This window comes from Vigna unguiculata, chromosome 7 (assembly GCF_004118075.2).
Source record: "Vigna unguiculata cultivar IT97K-499-35 chromosome 7, ASM411807v1, whole genome shotgun sequence".
Taxonomy (NCBI): Eukaryota; Viridiplantae; Streptophyta; class Magnoliopsida; order Fabales; family Fabaceae; genus Vigna; species Vigna unguiculata.
This window is the reverse complement of record NC_040285.1, coordinates 3,595,321-3,619,407: the sequence shown is the minus strand read 5'-3', so window position 1 is coordinate 3,619,407 and position 24,087 is coordinate 3,595,321. Positions and strand designations below refer to the sequence as shown.

Below are 24,087 nucleotides of genomic sequence, written 5' to 3'. Positions count from 1 at the left end.
AGTTCCCACTCAATCCCAAGTTAGGGAAATAAGATGAGTGATCAACAAGCATAAACTAATTCACAAGCATGTAATGAAAACATACTTTAATAAATAAAATAATACTAATACAAGAAAGTTTCAAAGGGCTTATATATTTGCTTCAACATTTAAAGAGATTTAGCTCCTCATACTAGATGAGAACAATACAATACATGGAAGAGTCATCCCTTCTTTTACCCTCAAATAATGTTTACTAAGTATAGGGGAAAGTGTCTATAGAAACTGTCTAAGAGTATTTCAAAGAACCCTCACAAAAAATTTTTCTAAACTAGGGTGCAACTCTTCTTTTATAAATTGTCCAGGGAAATGCTCAGCAGCGCACATGTGGCTCCAATTGTAGTGGTTTCTTTCATAGGTGGGTTTCCTTTGTGGCTCAAGCCTTATGCTTTGGTGTTGCAGCTCCTGAGATAACTTTCTAAAGAAGGAGTCTTCATGGCTTAGCCTTAAGTTCAATGTTTGAGGTTTCCTTTTACAATGGGTTTACTAATGTTTGAGGTTCAAGCCTCAACTCTACCGCTCAGAAGCACTAATGTCAGTTTTGCCCAAAATTGCTTGAAATTCATCCATTTTCTTTATTTTTTTCCACTTTGACTCTATGTTGGTATTTGAAACTGCAAAATAGACTAAATTGGGGTGATTTATATAGAAATTCATTAAAATTAAAACAAGAGAGTGTCAAATTCATCTCAAAATTACCTCATATTGGACTTATCAGATTCTCGAGGTTTTCGATTATGGGGTGGAAAAATATAGGAACCTGGGAAGTAGGAATTGGTGAACAGTGAAGGATCACCTGCCCAAGATTATCCAGACTTCCAATCAATCCACCAAAGTCGCAGAGCATAAGACTATAGAAAATTAGACCTTTTGTCGTCATTATCCCCAATTTGACAACCCTAAAATGCATATTCATACAAAATATAAACAAAAAAGTGAATCGTCTCGCAGGCCCACTAACTAAATTGATTAAATGTATTTGAAATGTTTTTGATGATGTCCATAATAGCATGACAATGGTTAACATGACATAGCATGACGATGGTTAACATGACATGTGTATAAAATCCTGAATCTGTTAATCTGTTGCCCCGATAGTCGACTAGCCAACTAATGTAGTCGACTATGTGTGTAAAATCCTGAATCTGTTAATTTGTTGCCCCGATAGTCGACTAGCCAACTAATGTAGTCGATTAGGCTCGTGCTGACAGCAACTGGTTTTATAAAACGGACTCTGCACCTGCTGTTAAAAGAGGTTGTGCAATCAAAAGAAAGAAAGAAAAGTGTGGAACAGGTTCTTGGAGCTATCTTGGAAGATCTTCTTGAGAATTTCATCAAGACACATCAAATTTGGCTTGGCAAGAAGAAGAAAATTCAAACTTGGAAAAGGTGTACTCAATCTAATCTTTAGGTTGTGTTCTTGTGTTCTAAATATAGTTTGAAACTCTCTGATTTACTATTTTCTGGTTAAAGCAAGTGTGTGTGATAGCCTTGCTGTTTTTGGTTATTAAAGCAAGTGTGTGTAATAGCCTTGCTGTTGTGTGGTTGTGCAAGTGTGTGGATGCCTTGTGTGTGTGTTCCTTTATCTTATAATTTAGATTTATCAAGTGTATTTGTAAATCTTGAAATTCTTGTGATATAGTGAATATCTCTAACTGTGGTTTGCTAGATGAACTGGATGTAGATTCTTAAGAATCGAACCAGTATAAAAATTCAGTGTGCTTTATCTCTTTCTCTCTATATCTTGTCATAGTATAAATGCTCCATACATTAAGCATCAAACCATACTATTTCAATTGATTCAAAAGCAAAGGTTTTTATCAAAACAATTTCAAAAGTGCTAAAACTGGGCAAAATTTGTTAATACCAATTCACCCCCCTCTTGGTTGTGAAATATTGGAGCATCAATTCTAACACTAGCCAAAACCTATGTGGGATAGGACATGATTTTCAACTCACATTTTTAAAGTAGGGTGGGCCAACTCGACCCCTATTTTGTAGGCCAACTGTGGGACAATCGAAACGAGTCAGACCGACCCACATTGCTACCCCTATGATAAATATAGTATATAATTAAATCTATCATAAAATATTCAACTATTAAATTATTTCTTTAATGGATACCATCGTGTTACAATAAAGAAATTTACCTTCTACCTTATCTGGGAAGTATAATATTTATTATTTTCATAATTACATATTTTTAAGGTCTTCTTTTGGTTTACAATACACAACTATTATTGCCAAAACATTAATACTAATTAATTTTACACATAAATAAATTAATTATAGTTTTTAAATATAAGATATAAATATGTTTTATTTTTTCTTTATAGTATAATTGAGTATATATATTATTCAATGATTTTATGTATAAAATATGAAAAATTAATTTGCTAATCTTTTGTGACTTTAAGGAAAAACACACTATATCTAGTTTATATAAATTGATAATATGATAGATAAACATTTGTTAGTACAATTTGTTAGTACAATCATTATTGACAAATTATAATAATAGAAATATAAAGTTTGTCGGTAACATTGTTATAATATATGTGGTGAATTTCAATTATCAATAACCTATTTCAAGCATCATTATCAATTTATTTCAGTACTTCTCCCACAAGTCTGGCATTTTTAAATATCTCAAATATAGTTTGTGAAGTGTTTTGGTGTTGCAATTTTGATTTATTTGATCTTCATGCTCAGTTCTCAACTAAATCTTCATTCGAAAGAATATGATTTAATATAGAATATGATCTAAGTTAACAAAATCATGTATTTACAAAAGAAAAAATTAAATTGAAATGTTTTTACTATTTCTCTTTATTGGATAAAAGCATAATATTGTCTAAAACTCAAGAATTTATTGATTAATACACTTTTTGATAGTTCGGAAAGTAACCTAGATGGAAAAAACCTAAATACAAAGAAAAGTCATTCAAATTTATGGGAGAATGAAGTGATCATCGGTATATATTAACATACAAAGAATTATCAAAATTTAAATGAATTGTTTTCCTTAACTATAAGGTTCAATCATAGGTCGATCATAGAGAGTCCTATCAACTTTGACTACTAAATCAACATCAACTTTAGTTGGTGATGGAATTGCAAGATCTGGGGAGACTAGTGTTGGTGAGTGGTCTTCAGAAAGGGATAGGGATGAAAATTATCTATGTGGCTTAAAAATTAGGGATATGGATAGTGTGACTCCAAGTATGATAGGGGAAGGGGATTGTGAAGGTGTCATAGAGATGTAAATGGGTGTCACAATAGCGATGCGGGCTAACCATTACATGGAACATAGCAACAAAACTAGTCTACAATTTTTATACCAGTTGGTATGTCCTACCCTGTCTTTTGCAAACTACATATAGGCAAGCCAAAATGGAACGGGCTAGCCTGAATTTTCATTTCTAAATCAAACCCTATCTAAACCAATGATTCTTAAACAGTTTGGTCCAGTCATTTGTTTTAAATCTAAATTGGTCTAAACTAACTCATAAACACCCCTAGTTTGAGTTAGCAAAACTAAATATGTAGATGTATTAAAAGTGGTATCTTTCCCTGAAGTTTCTCTTAAAGTACCTTCTCCACTCTTATAAAATAAATATATTCATTTATTATGTCAGTTACATTTTTATATTTCGACCGCGTACATTTAATGTATAAAATAAAAATTAATGTCATAAATAATCTTAATAAATATTATCTATTTAATTTAATTGTTAATGTGTGAACATTCAATGTGTGTAAATATTTTATGATATAAATTCCATTTGAGTGTTTCAAGTAATGTTTGTTTTGAGTTTATTTTTGTTTCAAATCATGTCAAACAACAATATGAACTTTCCAAATGAAAATCCAGTTGAATGTCGAGTGTGCAACTATGTGCTCCCAAACCTCCGAGCACTCATAGTCCACATTGAGACTCATTTGGCTCAAGAAAATCTTACAATGGAAGTTTCACCAATTGATGGAACAAAACCATTCATCAAATTGTTGGAGAAACCAATCCTCAACAATGGTCATTTCAACCTCAACAATGGTCATTTCAATCAGGCTAATGTTGTTAATGGTGATGCATTGGATCTTTCGCTGAAACTCTAGAGATCTAAAAGGTAATTTCATTGGTGTTATTGACTTTTATATGATGACGATGGTGATGATGTATGCTAGATCTTAAAATAAAATTGTGACTTCAATTATCAATTAGTGTTATTATGTTGAATGATGTGTTATTTATTCTCATTGGAGCTTAAAGATATAAATGATATATAGAATTTGAAAAAGTTTTATTAAATAAAAATGTTGGTTTAAGTTTTCTTTTGTAAATAAATTTGCCATGAGATTTTTTCTCTCATTATAATCGAGGTTGAGATTATACTTTTAGTTATAATTGAAGTATTTATACACAATAAGCAAACAAATTTAGAATTTAAAACTCATGATTCTATATTACATGAATGTTGTTACAGTAAAATAAAATGACAAAATTGGAAAAAATAAAATTGTCAAATTATTATTATAGTTTAATAATTTAATTTTTAAATCATGTCTATATTTTGTATGATTGAATGTTTCATCTAGAAAAACAATGTACGCAATCCACACTAGTAGGGTCTTTTCAATTTCGTAAAAGATTAGGTATTGAGATCTAAATTTTGAAATCCATTATTTACATTTTAATTTAAAGATATTTGTGTTACAATAAATAGGATTTAATGAGAACAAATGTCAATTCATGATCCTTATTATTGAACTTTTATGTAATATTTGTCTTTCTCTTGGATAATTTAATCCTAACTTTCCCTTTTTATTCAAAATTTTAGGTTTTAATTGAAGTCAAAATTAAGAAGCTTTTATACAAGCATATGCAATTTGTAAATGTCAGTGTCTTTTGTTTTGATCAAGATGAGTTCCAAAATTACCCATTATGACTTACTTAGTGTTAAAGAATAAAAATGTGAATTTGGATAATTTATTATTGAGTTTTTCATGAGTGATTTTCCGTTTATCTTTATGAAATCTATATTTCCATTTTCATGTGTGAATTGGGATCATTTATTATTGGGCTTTTAGTTCTTGGGCCGAAGAACTTTCTATTGTAAAGACTAAAACTTAACTAAACTATTATACTCCTAATTAAATGCGATAAAAGATAATTGTATGTTAAATAATAATTAAGAGTGAGTTTTAATGAACTTAATAAATTATATTGATTTAGTGGAAAATTACAAGTGTTGATTATTTTTCTTACACAAAAATACGCATTATTTCATGTTTCCGAATATTACGGTTTCATATTTGGGCCAATTTTAGATCCTCATACACTGGGCCCAAGAAATAAATTGAACTAAAAATAGTTCATTAAATTAAATTAAATTAAACCACTTTTTTTAAGAAAATACACTTAACTACATTTTACTTCTTTTTTAAGAAACTAAATTATTAAAATAATAGTTCAACGCACTTCTTAAATTATTATGAGAGTTAAAAAAAAACTTTTTTTCTATAATCATTCACTACTTGTTCTTAGAGTCACCGGTTCTTTTAAGTTCTTTTTTTATGAGTACAATTAAATATAAGTTTTAGGTATTATATAATGAAAATGTTTTCGTATTAAACTTTTATTTTAATAAATAAATAATTACATCAATAATGATAATATCTTATATAATCCTGTAATCCAAAATTTAACATTCCAAAATTTATAAATAATTTGTTATTACATACAAAATTTATTAAAGTAATATAAATTTATTAAAATAATATAAAATATGAGAGATCTGATCAAACCTATATACACTTTACAAAACATGGGCTATTATTCAAAAGTTTATCTTTCATATTTAGGTTTATGTTTCATTTCATATAATAGGCTATGACAACTTATAATAATGCAATAAACTTATACTTGTATATAAAAAAATGGCGATTAGATATATTGTTAATAAATGAATTCATATATAAATTTGAGTTGAGAATAAAGCGATAAATTTTATTAGTCATTTGTTAAAGTATAAGTTTTATTCTCTACTGTTACATAAAGGATACATTTTTTCATAACTATTTTGGTATGTTTTTTAATTAAACAATTCTATCCTTTAACAAATAACCACCACATGATTTTTTTTTTCTTAAATTATTTATTCTCTCGAAATTTTATTATTTTAGTGTAATAAAAATTTAGATATGCAAATACGAGGTACATATCTTTCTACTAGTAAATAAGAATGTAAATTAAATGATTAAATTGCTTTATTTTTTTCAAAAACTGTTTTACATAAAAAGATAATATATAATTAGCAGAACTAAAAAAATAGTTTAAGTAGTTTAGTTAAGTTTGAATTTATCTTTTTAATTTATAGAAGTTATTATTGTACTTTAATTTTATATATATATATATATATATATATATATATATATATATATATTATAATTCAATTTAATTTGCTTAAATAGTCTTTTGGTTATTAATTCCATGTTTAATCACTTTTTACGAATTATTCAGTTACAATTAGCAACCATAATTGTGTCTGAATTATTTAATCACAAATATCAAATTATTTTTACAACATAACATCAATATAATATATAGTAATTATTTTATTTTCTAATATAATATATACATGTTATCCGCATATGTATATTTTTTTTTATTCTAAAGAATTGATTTAATTTTAAAAAATATTTTAATTTAAATAAATAGTCACTTAAAAAAATGATAAGATTATTTTAATTTAAATTTTTTTTAAATAAATAGTTACTTAAAAGATAGAAAAAAAGATTTAAGAAGATTATTATTTAAGGAGTAAAATCAACAAAATGAAATACATCAAAAGAAATTATTCTCTTCATTAATGATATATAGATAAAGTAAATTACATAAGATAAAATTTTATAATGTATAGATATTTATATATAGATAGATAGATATTTCTTTCTAGAAAGCATTAAACAAAATAAAAAAAAATACTAAAATACTAAAAACTGCACACTCTTAAATTATTTTAAATTAATTAACTTTAATTTCAAATTTTTATAAAAATAAATTAAGATAGTGAGGACTCGATATCTTAAAACTAAATTGATTTTGTATAAATGTTTACAGAATACAAATCATCACGTCACAGAAGAACTAATTTGATTTTATAAACCAAAAATGAAATATTCAAAACTATAAAAAAGAGGAAAAAAAAAGATTAAACAGGTTTCACTAAAAAGATATTACACAATCCAAAATCTAATATCATGAAAAGAAATTTGATATCTGTAAGTGTAATCTATTAAAAAGATAACAATCTATAAACCCTACCACCCTTCAACCCTTTTCTATATATATCCAAATACAACATTCACATGAACCAATGCTTTTGACTCTCTCTTCTCAGTTCTCAGTTTTGTGAAGAACAGTTTTCTTTCTCCTTCGTTCATCCTCGTTTCTGTGATCATCGAAGACATCAAAAACATCCATGGCAGGATTCCAACAGTACAACTTTTTTCCAACGGATTTGTTCTACCCTCGTCCACAGTTTTCTGCTGCAGCTGTGGAACCTGCTTCTGGCAAGCCAACGACGGTGGTGCTTCCTTTGCAAACTGCAGAAGAAGAGAAGAAGAAGAAGAAGAAGACAGAACATAAAAAGCACATGGTCATTGTTCCATCTCAGAGCCATGCTCATCTTTCAAAACCAAAAGGGCAACCTCTGTTTGTGAAGAAAGTGTCCACACACGCCATGAAGCCACGTTCTTGGGCCATTTGCTTGACTGAAGAAGATGAGAGTGATGCTTCCTATTAGAATGTTAGTCAAATTTGTAGCACTTCAATCACCTATTCAACCATGCTAAGATAGATATTCATACATTTTCTTATATTATTTTAATGGATAGATATGATTTTAGTCATCAAGTTTCATTGATGTAATATTGAAATTTGTCAAAATTTTGGTATATTTTACTTTTCAAATTTTAAAATAAATAAATATAGTTTTTCTAATTTAGAAGTGTTAATTTTTTAGCATGGATTTTGAAAATTATATGAAATTTAAGTTAGAATTTATTAAATAACGTAAACAACTAAAATGTGAATTTAAAATACTGCTTATCCTATCAAAAAATATAATCTAATTAGATTAAAAAATTATGATCATTCATTTTTAAAATCTATAGATAAATTTTAATTTCAAATTAAAATTTAAGGACTAAAAATATATTTAAAATTTATTTTAATTTTACAAAATATGCTACAATAATTAAATTTATATTTATTTATATAATATAATTTGATTAATATGTTATAGGATATTATTAAATTTAACTCTAACTTAAATCTTATAAATTCAACTTAAATCTCGGTTAAAATAGATTTTCATGACTATAAGATTTATCTCACTTATATAATATAATTTAATATTATTTTTAATTAATGTGAAAACTTTAATAAATAGTATATATAGAAAATATATATTTATTTTTAGCTACATAAAATAATTTTCTCATGATTTATCTATAAATTAACTAAATAATTTCTTTAATTTGTATTTATAATTTGTCTGAGTGAAATTTGGTTTATCAATAAACTTAAAGGAAAAAACTTATTTAAATATGTCTTTTATTTCGAATTTTGAAATTAATTTATTCAAATTTTAACGGCTTATATTTTGAATCATACTCAAATATATATCTTTTATCTGGAATTTAAAGATATATTTGAAGATTTAAATATATATTTTATTTCAAATTATTAAAAATTTAGTTCATTTATATATTTTTTTATGATTCGAATTATATCAACATTTAAAATTAAAATAAATGTAACAGAAATTATGGTTTAAATGATGATAACGAAAAAATATTTTTCAACAATTTTAAAATTTGATTTTAAGTCTTTAGTTTTCTTTCAATTTAGTGCCTAATTAAAATTTAAATGATAGGTTATAGATTGAAAGCGTTTAAGTTAAATCACCAATCTGATTCAAATGTTTGAAAAAAGTTAATATTATTTTCTGCAGAGTAAAATAATATAACTTATTTTAAAATTATATTTGAATATTAGAATTTGAAGTTGATTAAATTTTAAAGACTATTAGTCATTAAAAAGACTAATAATTCAAATTTCAAAGACTAATTTAATAATTCGAATTTCTGATATTAAAAATTAAATTAATTAACTGTACCAATATTCATTATAATTTCTAATACTAAAAATTAAATTAATTCGAAGAGAATGAACAAAATACTATTCCAAAGTAGTTCTCCTTAGGGAAACAGAATGTCTAGGATTATGAGAATTGTGCTCTTGTTATGAGACCAATAGTTCCAACTTATAATTAGACTTTTTCTTACTGCACCTCATAACTTCTAACTGCACCAATCCTGGAAGAAAAAGGCTAATAACTATGGCTAATTCCACCCTTTCACCTTCGATTTAATAATCAACTCAATTTTAACAGTTTATTGGTCATCATATCAATTATGAGGTTTACCAAAAAAAAAACCACTTATAGAAAAAATTACACTTATCTTCTTAAATTGATTATGATAATCAGTACCCTAACCTAATTGATTATTCGAACTATTTTTATTTTAATAATTATATTAACGGTGACCAATTAAAATAATAATAAATAAAATAAAATATATTTATTCTTTCTCTCTCTAATTATTTTTCATTTCTTTATTTATTTTGTTTTTTATTTTCTTTACTTCTTTACTTTATACTAAAGAGAAAATTAGTTTACAAACTTAGTTAAATTTTTTTAATAAACAAATATATATATATATATATATATATATATATATATATATATATATATATAATAACAGGAAGGATGAAAACATTCATCCATATTAAGAAGTCTCACTATTATTTATTATATTAGTGCAATTAATTGCATTTAACATGCATGTGCGTTTTCCTTTTTAATATAATATTAATTTGTATACCAAAAATAATGGTCAAGAATAATTAATACACATAAAAATTTACAAAAATTCATAGTTAATTATAATATTAATCGAAATCTAACATAATCACAATTAATACAATTATATCTTATTTAAAAGATAAGAATACCAATAAATATTGTAAAGTTGTTATAATAATTTATTTATCATTTATCAATAAAAGTTAAAAAATAATAAAATAACAATATTTAAATGTTATTAAAAATTAAAATATAATAAATATAAAAAAGTTTAAATTAACAAAAAATCTACAAAAAATAATATTAAACATGTAAAAAATTTACAAAAAATAAATAAAATTAAAATATCAATTTGAGATTTAATTGAGTTTTTAAAATGTTTATTTTTATTACTTAGAGATTTTAAAGGATATTTTTGTCTTTATAAAATTACTTATATGCATTTATATTATTTTAATTAATAAAATTAATTATTCCAACTTTTAATATAAAAATGATAAAATCAATGCACATTTATTATTCATTAAACAGTGTCCTAGTGACATTGATCAACATTCTCCGTATAATATCAGTTGTAATTATTCTTTGGAATTACATAACCAGATAATCGATCATTTGTAGTTACTCATTCCAACCATTACTCAAGTCACACCCCTCAACAATTAAATGATAAAATAAATATAAAGTTGAATATGCTTTTTGTCATTAGATTTTAAAGCGAAACTAAAATTTGTGTGTATTCCAAACTTTGATACATTTTGACTAGAGATGGCAAACGAGTCAATTTGACTCGTTTTGACACATCACAAGTCTCATCCAATCGTCGTTGTTTTTTTTTTTTTTTTACTTTTGACGATGGTTCTCCACCCAACCGGTATTGTCTCTTTCTTATTTTCGACTTTTAAGAGCTTTTAACAATTATTATCCTACTACTAAGGATGGACAAAAAATCCAATTTTTCTGATCCAATCCATTTTTTCTATGATCCAATTCATTTAATATCCATTCTATTAAAAATCCAATCCATTTAAAATCCATTTTATTGGATCTGGATATCAATCTAATCTACATTTTATATATTTTATGGATTATATATCCATACTCTAAATCTAGATTTTCAAAATGGATAATCCAAAATATTCAATCCAAATTTTCAGTTTATATTTTTGGTTAGGTTATGCTAAAGGTTAAGACGGACTAGGCCAAATTTAGTCGTATTTGATTGAGTTGGCGTGTCCCTATACAAAATTTGGCTGAATTAGGCAAAATTTTGTCAAGTCGGTCCCGATCAAAATTTGGCCCAACTGGTCCTGGAAAAAATTTGGAAGTATTCGGTTGAGTTCACCCCTACCCAAATTTGACTGCATTGTGCTGAGCCGACCTATACAAAATTTGACCATATTCGGCCAAGACAACTGCGACCAAAATTTGGTTGTATTTAGCCTAGTTGGCTCCAGTCAAAATTCGGTCGAATTCAATGGAGTTGGCCCCGATTGGATTTGGCCGAGTCGACTCTGGCCCAAAGATTTGACCGAGTCGACTCTAGCCCAAATTTGGTCGTATTTGGCTGAGACAACCTAGGATGAAATTTGGCCGTATTCAAATGAGTCGGTCACGATCGAAATTTGGCCGTATTCAACTGAGTCGGCCACGACCAAAATTCGGCCGAATTCAGTCGAGTCGGCTCCGGTCAAAATTCGATCGTGTTGGCCTCAATCAAAATTTGATTGAGTTGGACCTGGCCTGAATTTGGTCGTATTCAGTAGAGTCGATCGCGATTGAAACTTGATCTAAATATTTGGATCTGGATTTTTAAAAAATTCAATCTACTTTTTTTGAAAAAATAGATTTGGATCAAAAATTTAATCCAATTATTTGGATTCAAAATGGATGTGGATTGGATCATTAAAAATTCAATACATGATCACCTCTACCTCCTACAATTATTATTTTCATTGATTTTCGACTTTAAAGGACGATTTTCATAGAACTATCGTCAAAAACTTCATTTTATTTACAACTTTGTCATTGTATTTTTTTTTTTTTTACAACAATAGATTCTAACCTATCGTTAAGAAATCTTTTCCACTAATGAATTGAACGTGTAGAAACTACTCAGGATTTTAAATTTAAATAGAAAAAGATCGAGAATAAAATGTTCCTTTAAACTTAATTACATACTATAATGTTAATTTTTCTTCTAAGAAACATATGTTACAATTATTAAAGATCAAATATTGTGTGAGATTAAACGTCTCTTTTAATGAAGAGAAAGTGGAGGAAGGAGGCTAAAAGGTGTTGGGTGTGTGACATTTATGATAGTCCGTGAAAGTGCAGTAAAACTCTTTGAAGGTGTAGGGAGAAACACCCAATTTTATTATGATTGTGTTGACCATAATAACACATTATGATATAACATTACTTAAATTAACAATCAACAAGTATACTTTATTTAAGCAACCACAGTTGATTACATGTTTTATGTTTTAAAATCCCAAATATGATATTTTGAATAATACGTTTTATGTTTATATATATATATATATATATATATATATATATATATATATATATATATATATATATAAAAGGGAGTGTGTTAAGCTATAGTATGATTATGACGATGTAAGGTTTTTTCTTTTTTTCTTATAAACTTATAATAATTACTATAAACTTTTATATCTCACTTAAGTTCATGACAAAGTTTACTGATATTTATTAAAATGAAAACAAAAGAATATAAGACCACACCAAAACCCATGTATAAAAGAAAAACTCAACCCGAATTAAAAACCAAACCAAATATAGAAAGTTAAAACTTATTAAGGAAAAAAAAAATTCAAACTAAAACAAGAAGGTAAAAATGAGTAACATTAATCTATATTGAAGTCCAAGATTAGTTAATTTGTATTCCCTTCCCGAAAAAATATGAGGATATAATGTTAGCACTATTTCTTATTTTAACTTTTAATTGTAAAATGAAAATCACAAATAAAGAACGGAATTTAATCTAAACACGTCACCGTAAACTTGTTAAAAGTTTTTCTTAAGTGGAAAACTAAAAGCGTTTGCGTAGTAAAAACTTCCCCGATTTCTCAGTTGACGAAGAATGAAAATGAGCATAGCCAAACACGATTAAAGCAAGGAAATCCAAATTCCGTGATGATATAATAGAAGAGATATTGAAGTAACAGCAATGAATAAAACTAGAGTGAAGATTGAAGATTGAAGATTGAAGATTTAAGGGCATTTGGGTCCTCCCCTTTTGGTCTTCCAATTGTTGTAACAGGGGCATACCTCCTTGTTGCCGTAGGTTCCAGGGGGCACACACAGGCATTTCGCACAACACTTCTGGCAGAAGAACAGACATGGCTTCTTGTACTGTGTGTTCGAACATCTATCCGCACAACGAGGACCACAATCTGTAATAACAATTTCATCAACCATTTCTATAATCTTAACATCAAAATCATTGTATTCAATTTGTTTACTACCAAATGTTGTATACAAATTACCATATATCCATGATTCATTCATACCTTGTGGTTGAAGACTGCCTTCGGTGGTGCCATGCTGTGACCCACGAGAAAACAAAGACAAAATCAACACATGAAAGTAAAAATAAAACATGCTTGCTTCTTTTACTAAGAAAAGCCTAACCTTATTTGACTGAGGTGCTGGTGCTGGTGCGGGTGCTGGTGCCGGAGTTGGAGACTCAGTGGTAGCAACAAGAATCTTAGCCTGAAGATGACAACGTTAGTTTATGCTACAGAAACATATATAATAATTTTGTCTGGTGGAAAAAAAGAATGCATGCAATTAAGTTAAGGTAGACGTTGAACATGTTATCTTACACGAGTCTCCTTGAAAAGAAGAAGCATATGAAGCAGGCAGAAGAGAATGATGGTTAGGTTTGTAGCCATTGCTGAATCACTGGAACACTCCTTCAGACACAGAGGGAAGTTGTGTTATGTGAAGAGTGGTTTTTTCCAAATGGAGTAGAGTTTGGGTACTTATATGGGAAATCGGTTAAGACTTTGTCCATTTTTTTACCTGAAATGTTGGACAGTGTTGATGGCAATTGGTTCAGATAGCGAAGAAACTGCCAGTGCAGATTCTACAACATCGCACACCTCCTGTTTCTTATCACAACACGTTATCATTCTCAATATCATATGCTCAATATTTGTCTCTACTCATACCTACCATTGTTTACTCTCACAGTTAATGTTACTAGAATGTTCTGTTAAATTTCTTAATTTTAAAAAAATAAATGTATCTATTTTTCATCTAATTTGCAGTAAAAATCTTTAATTAATATGTGAATATTGAAGATTTTAGTTTGTGTATGTTATAATTTATAACTAATGACAGTTTGTAAAACTAACTACGTTATTCTGGTCACTGATGTTACATTTGTTTTATAGCCGTAACAGATGATGTTATGTTGTTTGTTTTTAGGATAGCAAGTGACAGAACATGGACTTACTGCAGTGTGAATCATGGACGAGGTAATAATTTTAATTGGATACATTAATATTTATAATATATATATATATATATATATATATATATTTGTGATTAATAAGGTAAATTTTTCTTTATTAGAGATGAGGCGAAGACGCAGAATTATCTATTAAATTTAGACTAAAATTTATTTATTATTTGAAAATTTTACGAATTCGCTTAATTTTTTGTTGTTTAAAATATTTACAATTTTTTTATTTAGTTTTTAAAAATGTTTACTTTTATTTTATATCTACAACAATTATTTATTATTTCAAGTAATTTCTAAAATATTTTTAGATTTTTTTGGTTTTTAAGGTTTTTTTATTGTAAGTATGTTATTACGCTATTATGGTAGAATGTACGATCATCTGATTGTCTTTGTTACTTGTAATCCCTATATTTTTCAAATTGATAAATTAATCCTCAAATTTTGAAACAAAAATATAAACATTTTTTTCTCTTAACTTTGTAATGGTAAAAAATTGTTAATATGTATTAAGTTTAAATAAAAAATATTAATATAACATGTTTCTAAAAATTGGAGAAAAAAATTATAAAGACTAAATGCAAGTATTTATATATTTGATGACATTTAACATATTATATTTGTTGACATTAAAATAAAAATGAATTATATTTATATACTATATATTATCAATATATTAGCATAAAATAAATTATTAAAATGGCAAAAAAAGAAAATACTTAGCATAAATTTACACAATGTGTAAAATATGAGCTTCTTAGCATAACAATATCAAATATATTACAAAATATTAATAATTTTGCATGTGATGCACTTTTATCAATCTAGTTCCAATTTCTATAACGGAGGATTGTTTTTCAAGTTTATTGCTTAATTAATTAAGGTTATTGCCTGATTTACATAACTAACTTTGTTTCTATGTGCAGGTTGGTTGTTTGAATAATTTAAGAATATTTTTAACTCATTTTTATTTATATTTTTATTGGCTTATTAATTTTAGTCTACACGAGGACAAAGACTAAACCTGTAATATCTGTATCTAATTTTTTTTAATATAATTAGTGCAATATTTGATGTTTTGATAACTACAATTTTGTAAAGAAACAAAAACAAGAAAAACAATATATTGGAATGATAATTCATCACTTTTTTTTCTTTAATTAATCTGGCTTTCATTCTCTTCATTTACTTGTGTTTTTTTTATTTAATTTCCATATTTAATTAAGATTATTTGTTAATTTCCATTTTCTACTCACCTTGATATCCAATTTTTATATAATAGAAAAAAAAACAAGTTTTACATTTCTAACAGATATGTCATTGAAGTTTCCCATCAATAAGCCTTTGTTAATTTTATCAATGTTTTTAACTAAATGTATTAATTTTCAACTTGTAACCTAACACTTTTAGACTAAAAACTGATGTTTTAACTTTTAATTAGTTTTAAAAAAAATTAATTTTACAATATAACTTAAGAGTTAATATATAGTATGAATAAAAATTTAAAATTTTCCTTAAAGAAAAAATATTTAGTTTCAAAATTACAATTTCAAATTTTTAATTAAAAATTATTCAATTTTAAATTTGCTTTCTTTTTTTGTTGATTTTTTTTTTTAATTACAAAGCTTGAATGGGAGCTAACTCAATACCAATAATAAGATAGTCAAATTTGTTAGATAGTCAAATATTAATTAATATATCAAAAAACTCTGAAAATGTACTTTTTTCATCAAAAGAAATTATAGTCTATAGGATAGTACTAATATTTTGAATTCTTAAGAATATATATATATATATATATATATATATATATATATATATATATATATATATATATATAAGTTTTTCAACCCTTCTACAACTGTATGTTACTGTCCCCCCATGAAGGAAATTGAATTAGAACAATGGATATGTTGGTGGTTGAAAGAGAGACATGTGTTAGAGAAACTTTGGAATTATTTATATATTATTATAGCTTATAGAATCAATGGTTAGGGAATATTATGTGACATAAGAACTGTTGGAACTGATATATAATTTTTTTATTCTCATTATTTTGTTCCAGAGTGAAGGATTAGACACCTTTAAAATATAGAGTGAAAAAATATTACTATGAAATTTATACTACATGATAAATATAAATATATGAATGATGGTTCAGCAAAGTTGAGATAAATTTAAAAATCACAACTTTAAGATTAGAAAATATAAAATATTACATTAGTTTTTAACTAGATATCTAGTTGAATTATAAAATATAATAGATGCTGATTTTGTAAGATTATTTTGTAGAGTAAAAAATAGATCTTTTAAGGTAGAGAGATGTTCAACAAGTATTAGAGATTTTCAACTGTTTTCTAAGTGATTGTAATTATTTTATTTTACAAGTTTTAGATCTCAAGATCAAGTAGTTTATAGACTACATAATAACCATAAGAAACTAATGAAATCTTAGTATAAAAAATATTAACCCTGTATAAATATTCAAACTTTTATATGGCAAATCATCTTCACAAAAATAATGTTGTTTTTTAAAATACAAATCATCTTCATAAAGTTTTAAGTGAGGGGATTTTACTATATGAAACTAGAAAATTGAAAGCAAGAGAGATAGATAGATTAGAGAAGGAAAATTATTTTTGATGTGCGATGCATGTGAATGATAGATTCTGACATGTGCAGTCACATGTTGGGAATAGTTATTGAGAGTAACTAATAACGCACACAGAAAGCGATAGAAGAAGAAAGAAACACCATACACTAACATCTCACCATTGCTTTATCTTGTCTCTTTTACAAATCCTTCTAATCACTCCATACCCGTGAACCCTTTCATGCAATATTCTTCTTTTTCTTTAAGTTCGCCCAATTTCCTATTATTGATAAAAATACACTTTTCTTTAAAAAAGAATAAGATAAAACAAATAATTGGAAGTCCACGTTAATCAGAGATAAAACAATTTCATAATGTATAAGTGAGATGCAAATATCATCTTACAACTTTATACGTCGGTTTTATGAGATTGAGTAAGGGTTAAAACTTCACTTCTAACATGGTATCAGGGTCATAGTTAAAAAAAAAAAAAACTCTATCCTAGCAAGATTTTTTGAACATTCAAAATTTTTTGTACATTTTATTCCACCCGCTATCAGACTGCTAACGGACTACTCATTTCTAGTTCCGTGCACGAGATGCATATATCTTAATATGAGAGAATGTGTCGGATAAAAAAAATTCATCACATATAAATAAAATACAAACCTCATCTTACACGCCAGTTTTGTACGGTTGTGTAAGAGTTCCATCGTGGATTAATTAACAAGTGTTATAATGAGATTTGGGTCATTCTATGCATAAGTATTTCTTAATTTTGCTATACGAAAATTCCCTATACATAGGACAAGTGGAAGAGAGAGTGAGACGTACCAAACACAAAAAGAGGAGTTATTCAATTTGTTGTGTTTGATTGTTCTCGTGAAGAAGCATTTGTTTGTATGTGACAATTTTATTAGGGTTTTATCCCAAATTTGGATGCTTTTGGATAATGGATAGTATCAAAATCCCCACTCCACCACATCAAAATTTGTTTCAAAGCATTCTTAAAAAGTAGGAAGATACCAGATTGCACCCAATATCCTCATGTTGATTTGAAAAATGTTTTGTGAACAGCTCAAGTCTACACATGAAACCAAGGTGGTGAAAAATATATGTATGATATATTAGGATGTGATGAAAAAAATAGAGAAAAATAATTATTTTTTATTATGTTCATCTTCATAATAATGTAATAGAGTTTCTTCTTGTACTCCATAAAACTTAATAATCTAATTTTATCTCTTACTAAAATTATATTAGAACTCTCAAATTATTTACTATTGGGTTTTCAAGTCCTAGGCCCTTAAACATATGGGTCTTTTTTAGATAAATGGTATCCCACTTGGTTCCTTCTTCCTGCACCTCTAAGACTTCTTCAGTATCCCCAAATTTACCATTTTATCCCTAATTAATTTGTAGGTGGCAGTGGGTGAAAATGGGTGGAAGGGTGAAAATGGGTGGAAGAGCAGTAAATAAAATTTACTACGACAATTATTTTGTTTGTCTCTGCACCCCCAAATTATTCCATACCTTCTTTCTCTTTGTTTCTTCTTTGTTCCATTCTAAGTGTGGTCCTAGTCCCGTCATTTTAATTTTCTCTGCTTCATTCTGGTCCGAGGTTCGTGTGTTCAGTTTCATTAATTTTATTTTTGAAAGCTCTCTTGTTTATTCTCTTCTCATTGTCACTGCTTCATTCTCTTTTTGTCTTTGAAGGTGTTCCCCGAGGTTCAGTTTCATTCATTCTTTTTTTTGGAAAGCTCTCCTCTTATCTTCTCTGCAAGTTAGTCTCTTCCAGAATGTTTTGGAATTTAATTTGAATGGTTGGAATGATAATATCAGTTTTGTATTTTTTTTTCCTTTTTATTCTGTGAAAAAGATTTCATGATACATTTCAAGAAAAAGCGAAATGGATTTCAAAATCTGTTTAGCAATTTTTTTTCCAGAAACGAAATTCGTAATCCGTTTCAGAAAAGTATGAAACGGATTTTGAAATCCGTTTCATAAGTTTCCATGTCTTTGTTTTATGAAACGACTTTTGGGATCCGTTTCATACTTTTTTGAAACGGATTTCGAATTCCGTTTCACAAATTTTAAATTTTTTTTTCAGAAACGAAATACGTGATCCGTTTTAGAAATAACAACAAAAAATTACAAAACGGATCTCAAATTCTGTTTCTGGAAGTAATGAAATGGATTGCGTAATCCGTTTCATATAAAAAAACGCAATATCTACGAAACGACTTTCGGACTCCGTTTATAAAAAACATGAAACGGATACTGTAATCTGTTTCATATAAACAATGCAAGAAACGACTTTTGTAATCCGTTTCTAAAAATCATGAAACGGCTTTTATAATCCGTTTCATAACATACAAAATTTTCAAAACCCCGTTTTGACACAGAATCATGCTATATATATATATATATATATATATATATATATATATATATATATATATATATATATATATATATGATACAGGTTCATCAATCACCGTAAAACATTCACGAAAAAACATTAAAAATTTGAGAAAACTTAACTGGAAGACGTGTGTGGATTAACTGCATGGAAAGGGTGTCTCTGAATGCTGGAAGCATCGTCACGGACCACTCTTTGGTTGGTGCTTGATGATCTTCTCCACACAGAAGACAACAACGTCAAGGGTGAATGGAAAAATGAAAGGAAAGAAGGAGGCAAAGAATGAGACAAGAGGAAGTGAAAAAAAGAGAAGCATTTAAATGTGTTTTTAGGTCAAAGATTCTTTGATTCTTTGGAGGTGCAGAGGCCTGCAGCAGATTTGTTGGCTGGTGCAACGATGCAATGCAGGTAATTTTTTTTATTGTTTTTTCTCTTTCTTCATTTAACTTTTAACTTGGGCAAAATTGGAAATAAGTAAAATTTTGGGTACAGAAGAAATGGTTTGGGGTGCAGGGAGAAACCCCATCCCACTTTTTTTCAACTATTGCTTTTAGCACCCATAATTATTAATTGCACTTCTATAATACAATAAAAATACTCAAACACCTTTCACTACTAGACATTGCTGTCTCCAGGAAAAAAAATGTTTTGGAAAATTTTTTCAAAACGCATTTTTTGTGTTTCAAAAATCTCTTTTCAGAATATATTTAATGCAGAAGTGTTCTAAAAAAGTCATTTTGGAAGCATTATATTTGGAAATTGTATTTCAAAAAACTTATCCCAAATTAAATGTCATGCATTCCGAAAATTCTGTTTTGAAAATATTATTTTACACATACCGTTCTAAAAAAATTGTTTCGAAAATCTTGTTACGGAAAGTTTCATAAATATATAATTCTGAAACTACTTTTATGGAGAGTAAAATTGTCATTCCAAGATATGAGGAGCTGCACAAAGAAATTGTAGGGTGCAAGAAGTAAAAACCTACTTTTTTTACAATCCTTCATCTTCGTCAAGAACCAAGTGATAAGGGTTAGAAATAGACCAGCCATCAACCTTTCAAACATAACTTTAACTTCAACAACCGAGCTACCATTACTAACACCAGTTGCTCCATCACTGCCATAATTGCACTCTCCACTCCTCTCTTTTCATTTAACAAAGAGGAGAAATATTTCAATTTTAAATATGTGTATGTATGCTTTTTAAAAAATAAAAATAAAAATCAAACGATTGGTATGGTCACATAAACCTAAAGAAGATGATAATGTTTATTGCTCTTTGTTCTTACAATTTCTTTATTGCTCTAAAGCAGACTTATTATTTCCATAAAACTTTGGTACCTACAAATTCTATCTTTTAAAATTTGTAGCCTTCCAAAAAAATAATAAGTATGACAAAAAAGTTTATACTTATGAATTTTTGGATATAAAATTAGTAAGAGATACTAAATTGATAATTTTAATAGACACTTAATACTAGTATTTTAATTATTTGCATATGATGTGTACAGTAAAATCCACTTTCAATTTTAAAATTTTGGGCCCAGTTTTAGCAAATGGTCCAAACCAGTCCCTTGTTTTCTCAATTAAAATTTTTTTTAGCTCCCTTCAGAGCCATTGTTCTTTTCCTCTCTAACTTAGTTGAAAACCTTCCGTGAATCAGATGTTGAATCTGGAGTCTCTGCTTTGTATTCCATAAATTAAACCGAACAATTCATTCTTCTAACACTTGTTTTCTAAATTTAAATATTTTTTTAGCTTTCTACTCTTCTGTTTTCTCTCAACTCTTAACTCCCTTCAGAGCCATTGTTCTTTTCCTCTCTAACTCAGTTGAAAACCTTCCGTGAATCAAAGGTTGAATCTGGAGTCTCTGCTTCGTATTCCATGAATTAAACCGAACAGTTCATTCTTCTAATTAAGTTGAACATTAAACCTTCATTGTTGTAGCGAAAATTTCTATAAAATTTTAATTCCTTATTTTAATTTGTGATTAACTGAGTTAATGTTAAAAATATGATGTATGAAGCTATGCATGAATGATGTGACATTATTTTTGACCTGTACTTAATGTGTTTAACTTGAGACTTGGGATGATAATTATTTTGAGATAACATGTGGAATGTTGATGATAAAAGTGTTTGAAGAAAAATTCTTGATGATGGTATGGTTAGTCTATGCCTTGATACAAGAGATGTCTATATAAGGAATGTATTCTAAACTCTAATAATCACTCACACTCATACAAAATTGAGTAATTAAATGGAATGTTACATGTATTATCTAATTCACAAATACTAGATGTGATGAGTCATTATTTTTTCTTATTCTTGACTTTAATGTATCAATCTTGATGGATATTTAGTGTTTAATTGTCTATTATTCATTTATTAGACTTTATTAGACCAGTAATTCGGATGTTAATTATTTTAGATTTACTTAATCTAATTTTTATTTTTTAATTATTTTCAGGCTTCGTGAAGATTTTTGGGCTAAATAGATTTTTTATATATTCAACTAAATAAAAATAATAAAGATAGTTATAATTGTTTATGATTAATAAAACTCTTTATAAATTAAAAATATTAATAATTAGACATAACTTAATTTGAAATGAGAAAGATATAAAACTAAATTCTTCATCTGTTACTTGAGTTATCTTTCTATACCATTATTTTAAAACTTAAAAAAATACACACACACACAGTTTATAAACTTATTTTAGCAACATCAAACAACTATTTCCAAATTTTAACTGAACAAGTTTTCTGAAAACACTTCAAAACGTTTTTTATAAAGGTAATAGGATCATTCTTCCTGCACTCCCATCAAATTTCTCCAATCATCTCGTCAAATCAGATATTTTTTTCCGTAACACTAAACTAATTTTGGAAAATCTTTTCCGGGTTACGTTACGGATAAAAATTCCGAAAGGCTGTGATGGGTGCAGGAAGAAATTTGATGGAGTGCAAAAAGAAGCACCAATTAATAATTTTCTTCCTAGTATTCAACTAATCCACTAATTCTAATAGTCCACAATTGAACTAATCCATTGATTCGTTCAACAACTTACAACTCTGTCCATTAAATAACTAATTTAGTTTTTAAAATATTTATAAAAACAATGAAGTCGTAAATGGCTTAAATAAATCCAAAACATAAATTTTCCTTTTACTAAAATGTAGTTTAAAACGAGACTCACTCTTGTTCTTTGTTCTCCATGTCTTGTTCTCCAATAAGGATAAAAAAAACATAGAAATCAAAGTAATGCTCACTCGTTCCTTTTTTTTTTATGTATATGTGATGTAAAATCTTGATACAAATTTTTTTTAAAAAATTATTAAAAAAACCGAGTGTGGCTTTATATTATACCCATTATTTCTCCAATTTGGGCGTAAAATATTACTATTAATGACATGTTTAATTAATGAATTATTCACTCAATCCTAAGAAATGAATATTAATTACGAATAACATTTGGACGCATTTAAATATAAAGTAAAACTTATTATTTCCCTTATATAAAGTGCTTCTGCAATCTAATTTCACAACAAAGTAGAAATGTGCCGAGAGTGTTCATGAAAAACCTAGGCACGTGTTTTGACACAGCCAGACTTCATCTTTCACCATCCAATCTTACGTGGCACTCCATAGCCATGCAAAGAACAACATTTGTCCACGTGCCTCCTCCACACCTCGTTTGAACCGCTTCCAAACAATTTAAACGACACACCATCGTTATCATCATCATCTTCATCTCACTACAACTCTCCCAAGCGAACCTTAACGGAAACAAAGTTTTGTTACAGTACGAGAATGTCACCACCACCATGGGAAGCTCTCATTCTCGTAGCCACCTACCTTGACCCCAAAACCCTAACCATAGCTTCATGCGTCTCAAAGTCATGGTTCTCTTCCATGTCCTCCGATCACATTTGGAAGCCCGTCTTGACTGCCCACTTCCCCTCTCTGGCCACCCTTTCCTCCGCCGTCGCCTACCGCCGCCTTTTCGCGATGGGCCACGCCGCTGCGGCACGGCGCAGGCAGAGGCCCCCGAAGCCGAGTCTCTCGCTCGAGGACCTTGTCTTCGCCGTCTCCGTCTCCACCAGCCATGGTGTCGTGGCTTCCGGCGTGAGAGCCGGTGATAAACTGCGCAGGGAGGTGGCGGGGGTGTTTCGGTTTGGCGTGGAGTGTGACGGTGGCAACGTTTTGAAGGAGGGAGAGGAGGAGGTGATGAGGGTGACGTGGAGCGTGGTGCTGAAGGGGTGGGGAGGGGTTTTCACGATGGTGGAGCGGGAGGGGAAGGTGAGGTTGGTGGGTGGCGGAGAGGGGTGGTTCTGGGAGGAGCTTCCGGTGCCGGGGTGTTGCTCCGGCGCGGTGGCGAGTTCGTTGGTGGGGGATTTGAAAGTGGGGATGTGTGAAGAGAAGGGTGGGAGTGGAGTGAGGGTGGAAGAAGTGAGTGTGGGGATTTTGAGAGTTCTTGATTGGAGGTATGTTAGTGTTGAAGATGGACTTAGGTATTTGCAACATTTTCTTCTCATTAATAATGTAACTTAGATTTGTCAATAATATGTATATATTTTTTGAGGAGATTTTGAGTTTTTCAA

The 24,087-nt window shown here is 28.3% G+C and overlaps 3 protein-coding genes across 3 annotated transcripts; 2 read left to right on the top strand and 1 right to left on the bottom strand.

Annotated features, from left to right (window-relative positions):
• The first annotated feature begins 7,261 nt into the window (after nt 1-7,261).
• On the top strand, nt 7,262-7,936 carry LOC114189682. Its single transcript, XM_028078317.1, has one exon. It carries the CDS (start codon nt 7,521-7,523, stop codon nt 7,842-7,844), a length of 324 nt encoding a protein of 107 aa, XP_027934118.1. The 5' UTR covers nt 7,262-7,520; the 3' UTR covers nt 7,845-7,936.
• A 5,170-nt stretch (nt 7,937-13,106) lies between these two features.
• On the bottom strand, nt 13,107-14,069 carry LOC114192396 (gibberellin-regulated protein 13-like). Its single transcript, XM_028082105.1, has 4 exons — nt 13,826-14,069; nt 13,632-13,712; nt 13,511-13,544; nt 13,107-13,393 (listed from the first exon to the last, which is right to left on the bottom strand). The coding sequence occupies exons 1-4, from the start codon at nt 13,892-13,894 to the stop codon at nt 13,212-13,214; spliced, it is 366 nt and encodes a 121-aa protein (XP_027937906.1). The 5' UTR covers nt 13,895-14,069; the 3' UTR covers nt 13,107-13,211.
• A 5,814-nt stretch (nt 14,070-19,883) lies between these two features.
• On the top strand, nt 19,884-24,087 carry LOC114190142 (probable F-box protein At5g04010). The gene is made up of 2 exons (XM_028078923.1): nt 19,884-19,889; nt 23,135-24,087. Exons 1-2 carry the CDS (start codon nt 19,884-19,886, stop codon nt 24,035-24,037), a joined length of 909 nt encoding a protein of 302 aa, XP_027934724.1. The 3' UTR covers nt 24,038-24,087.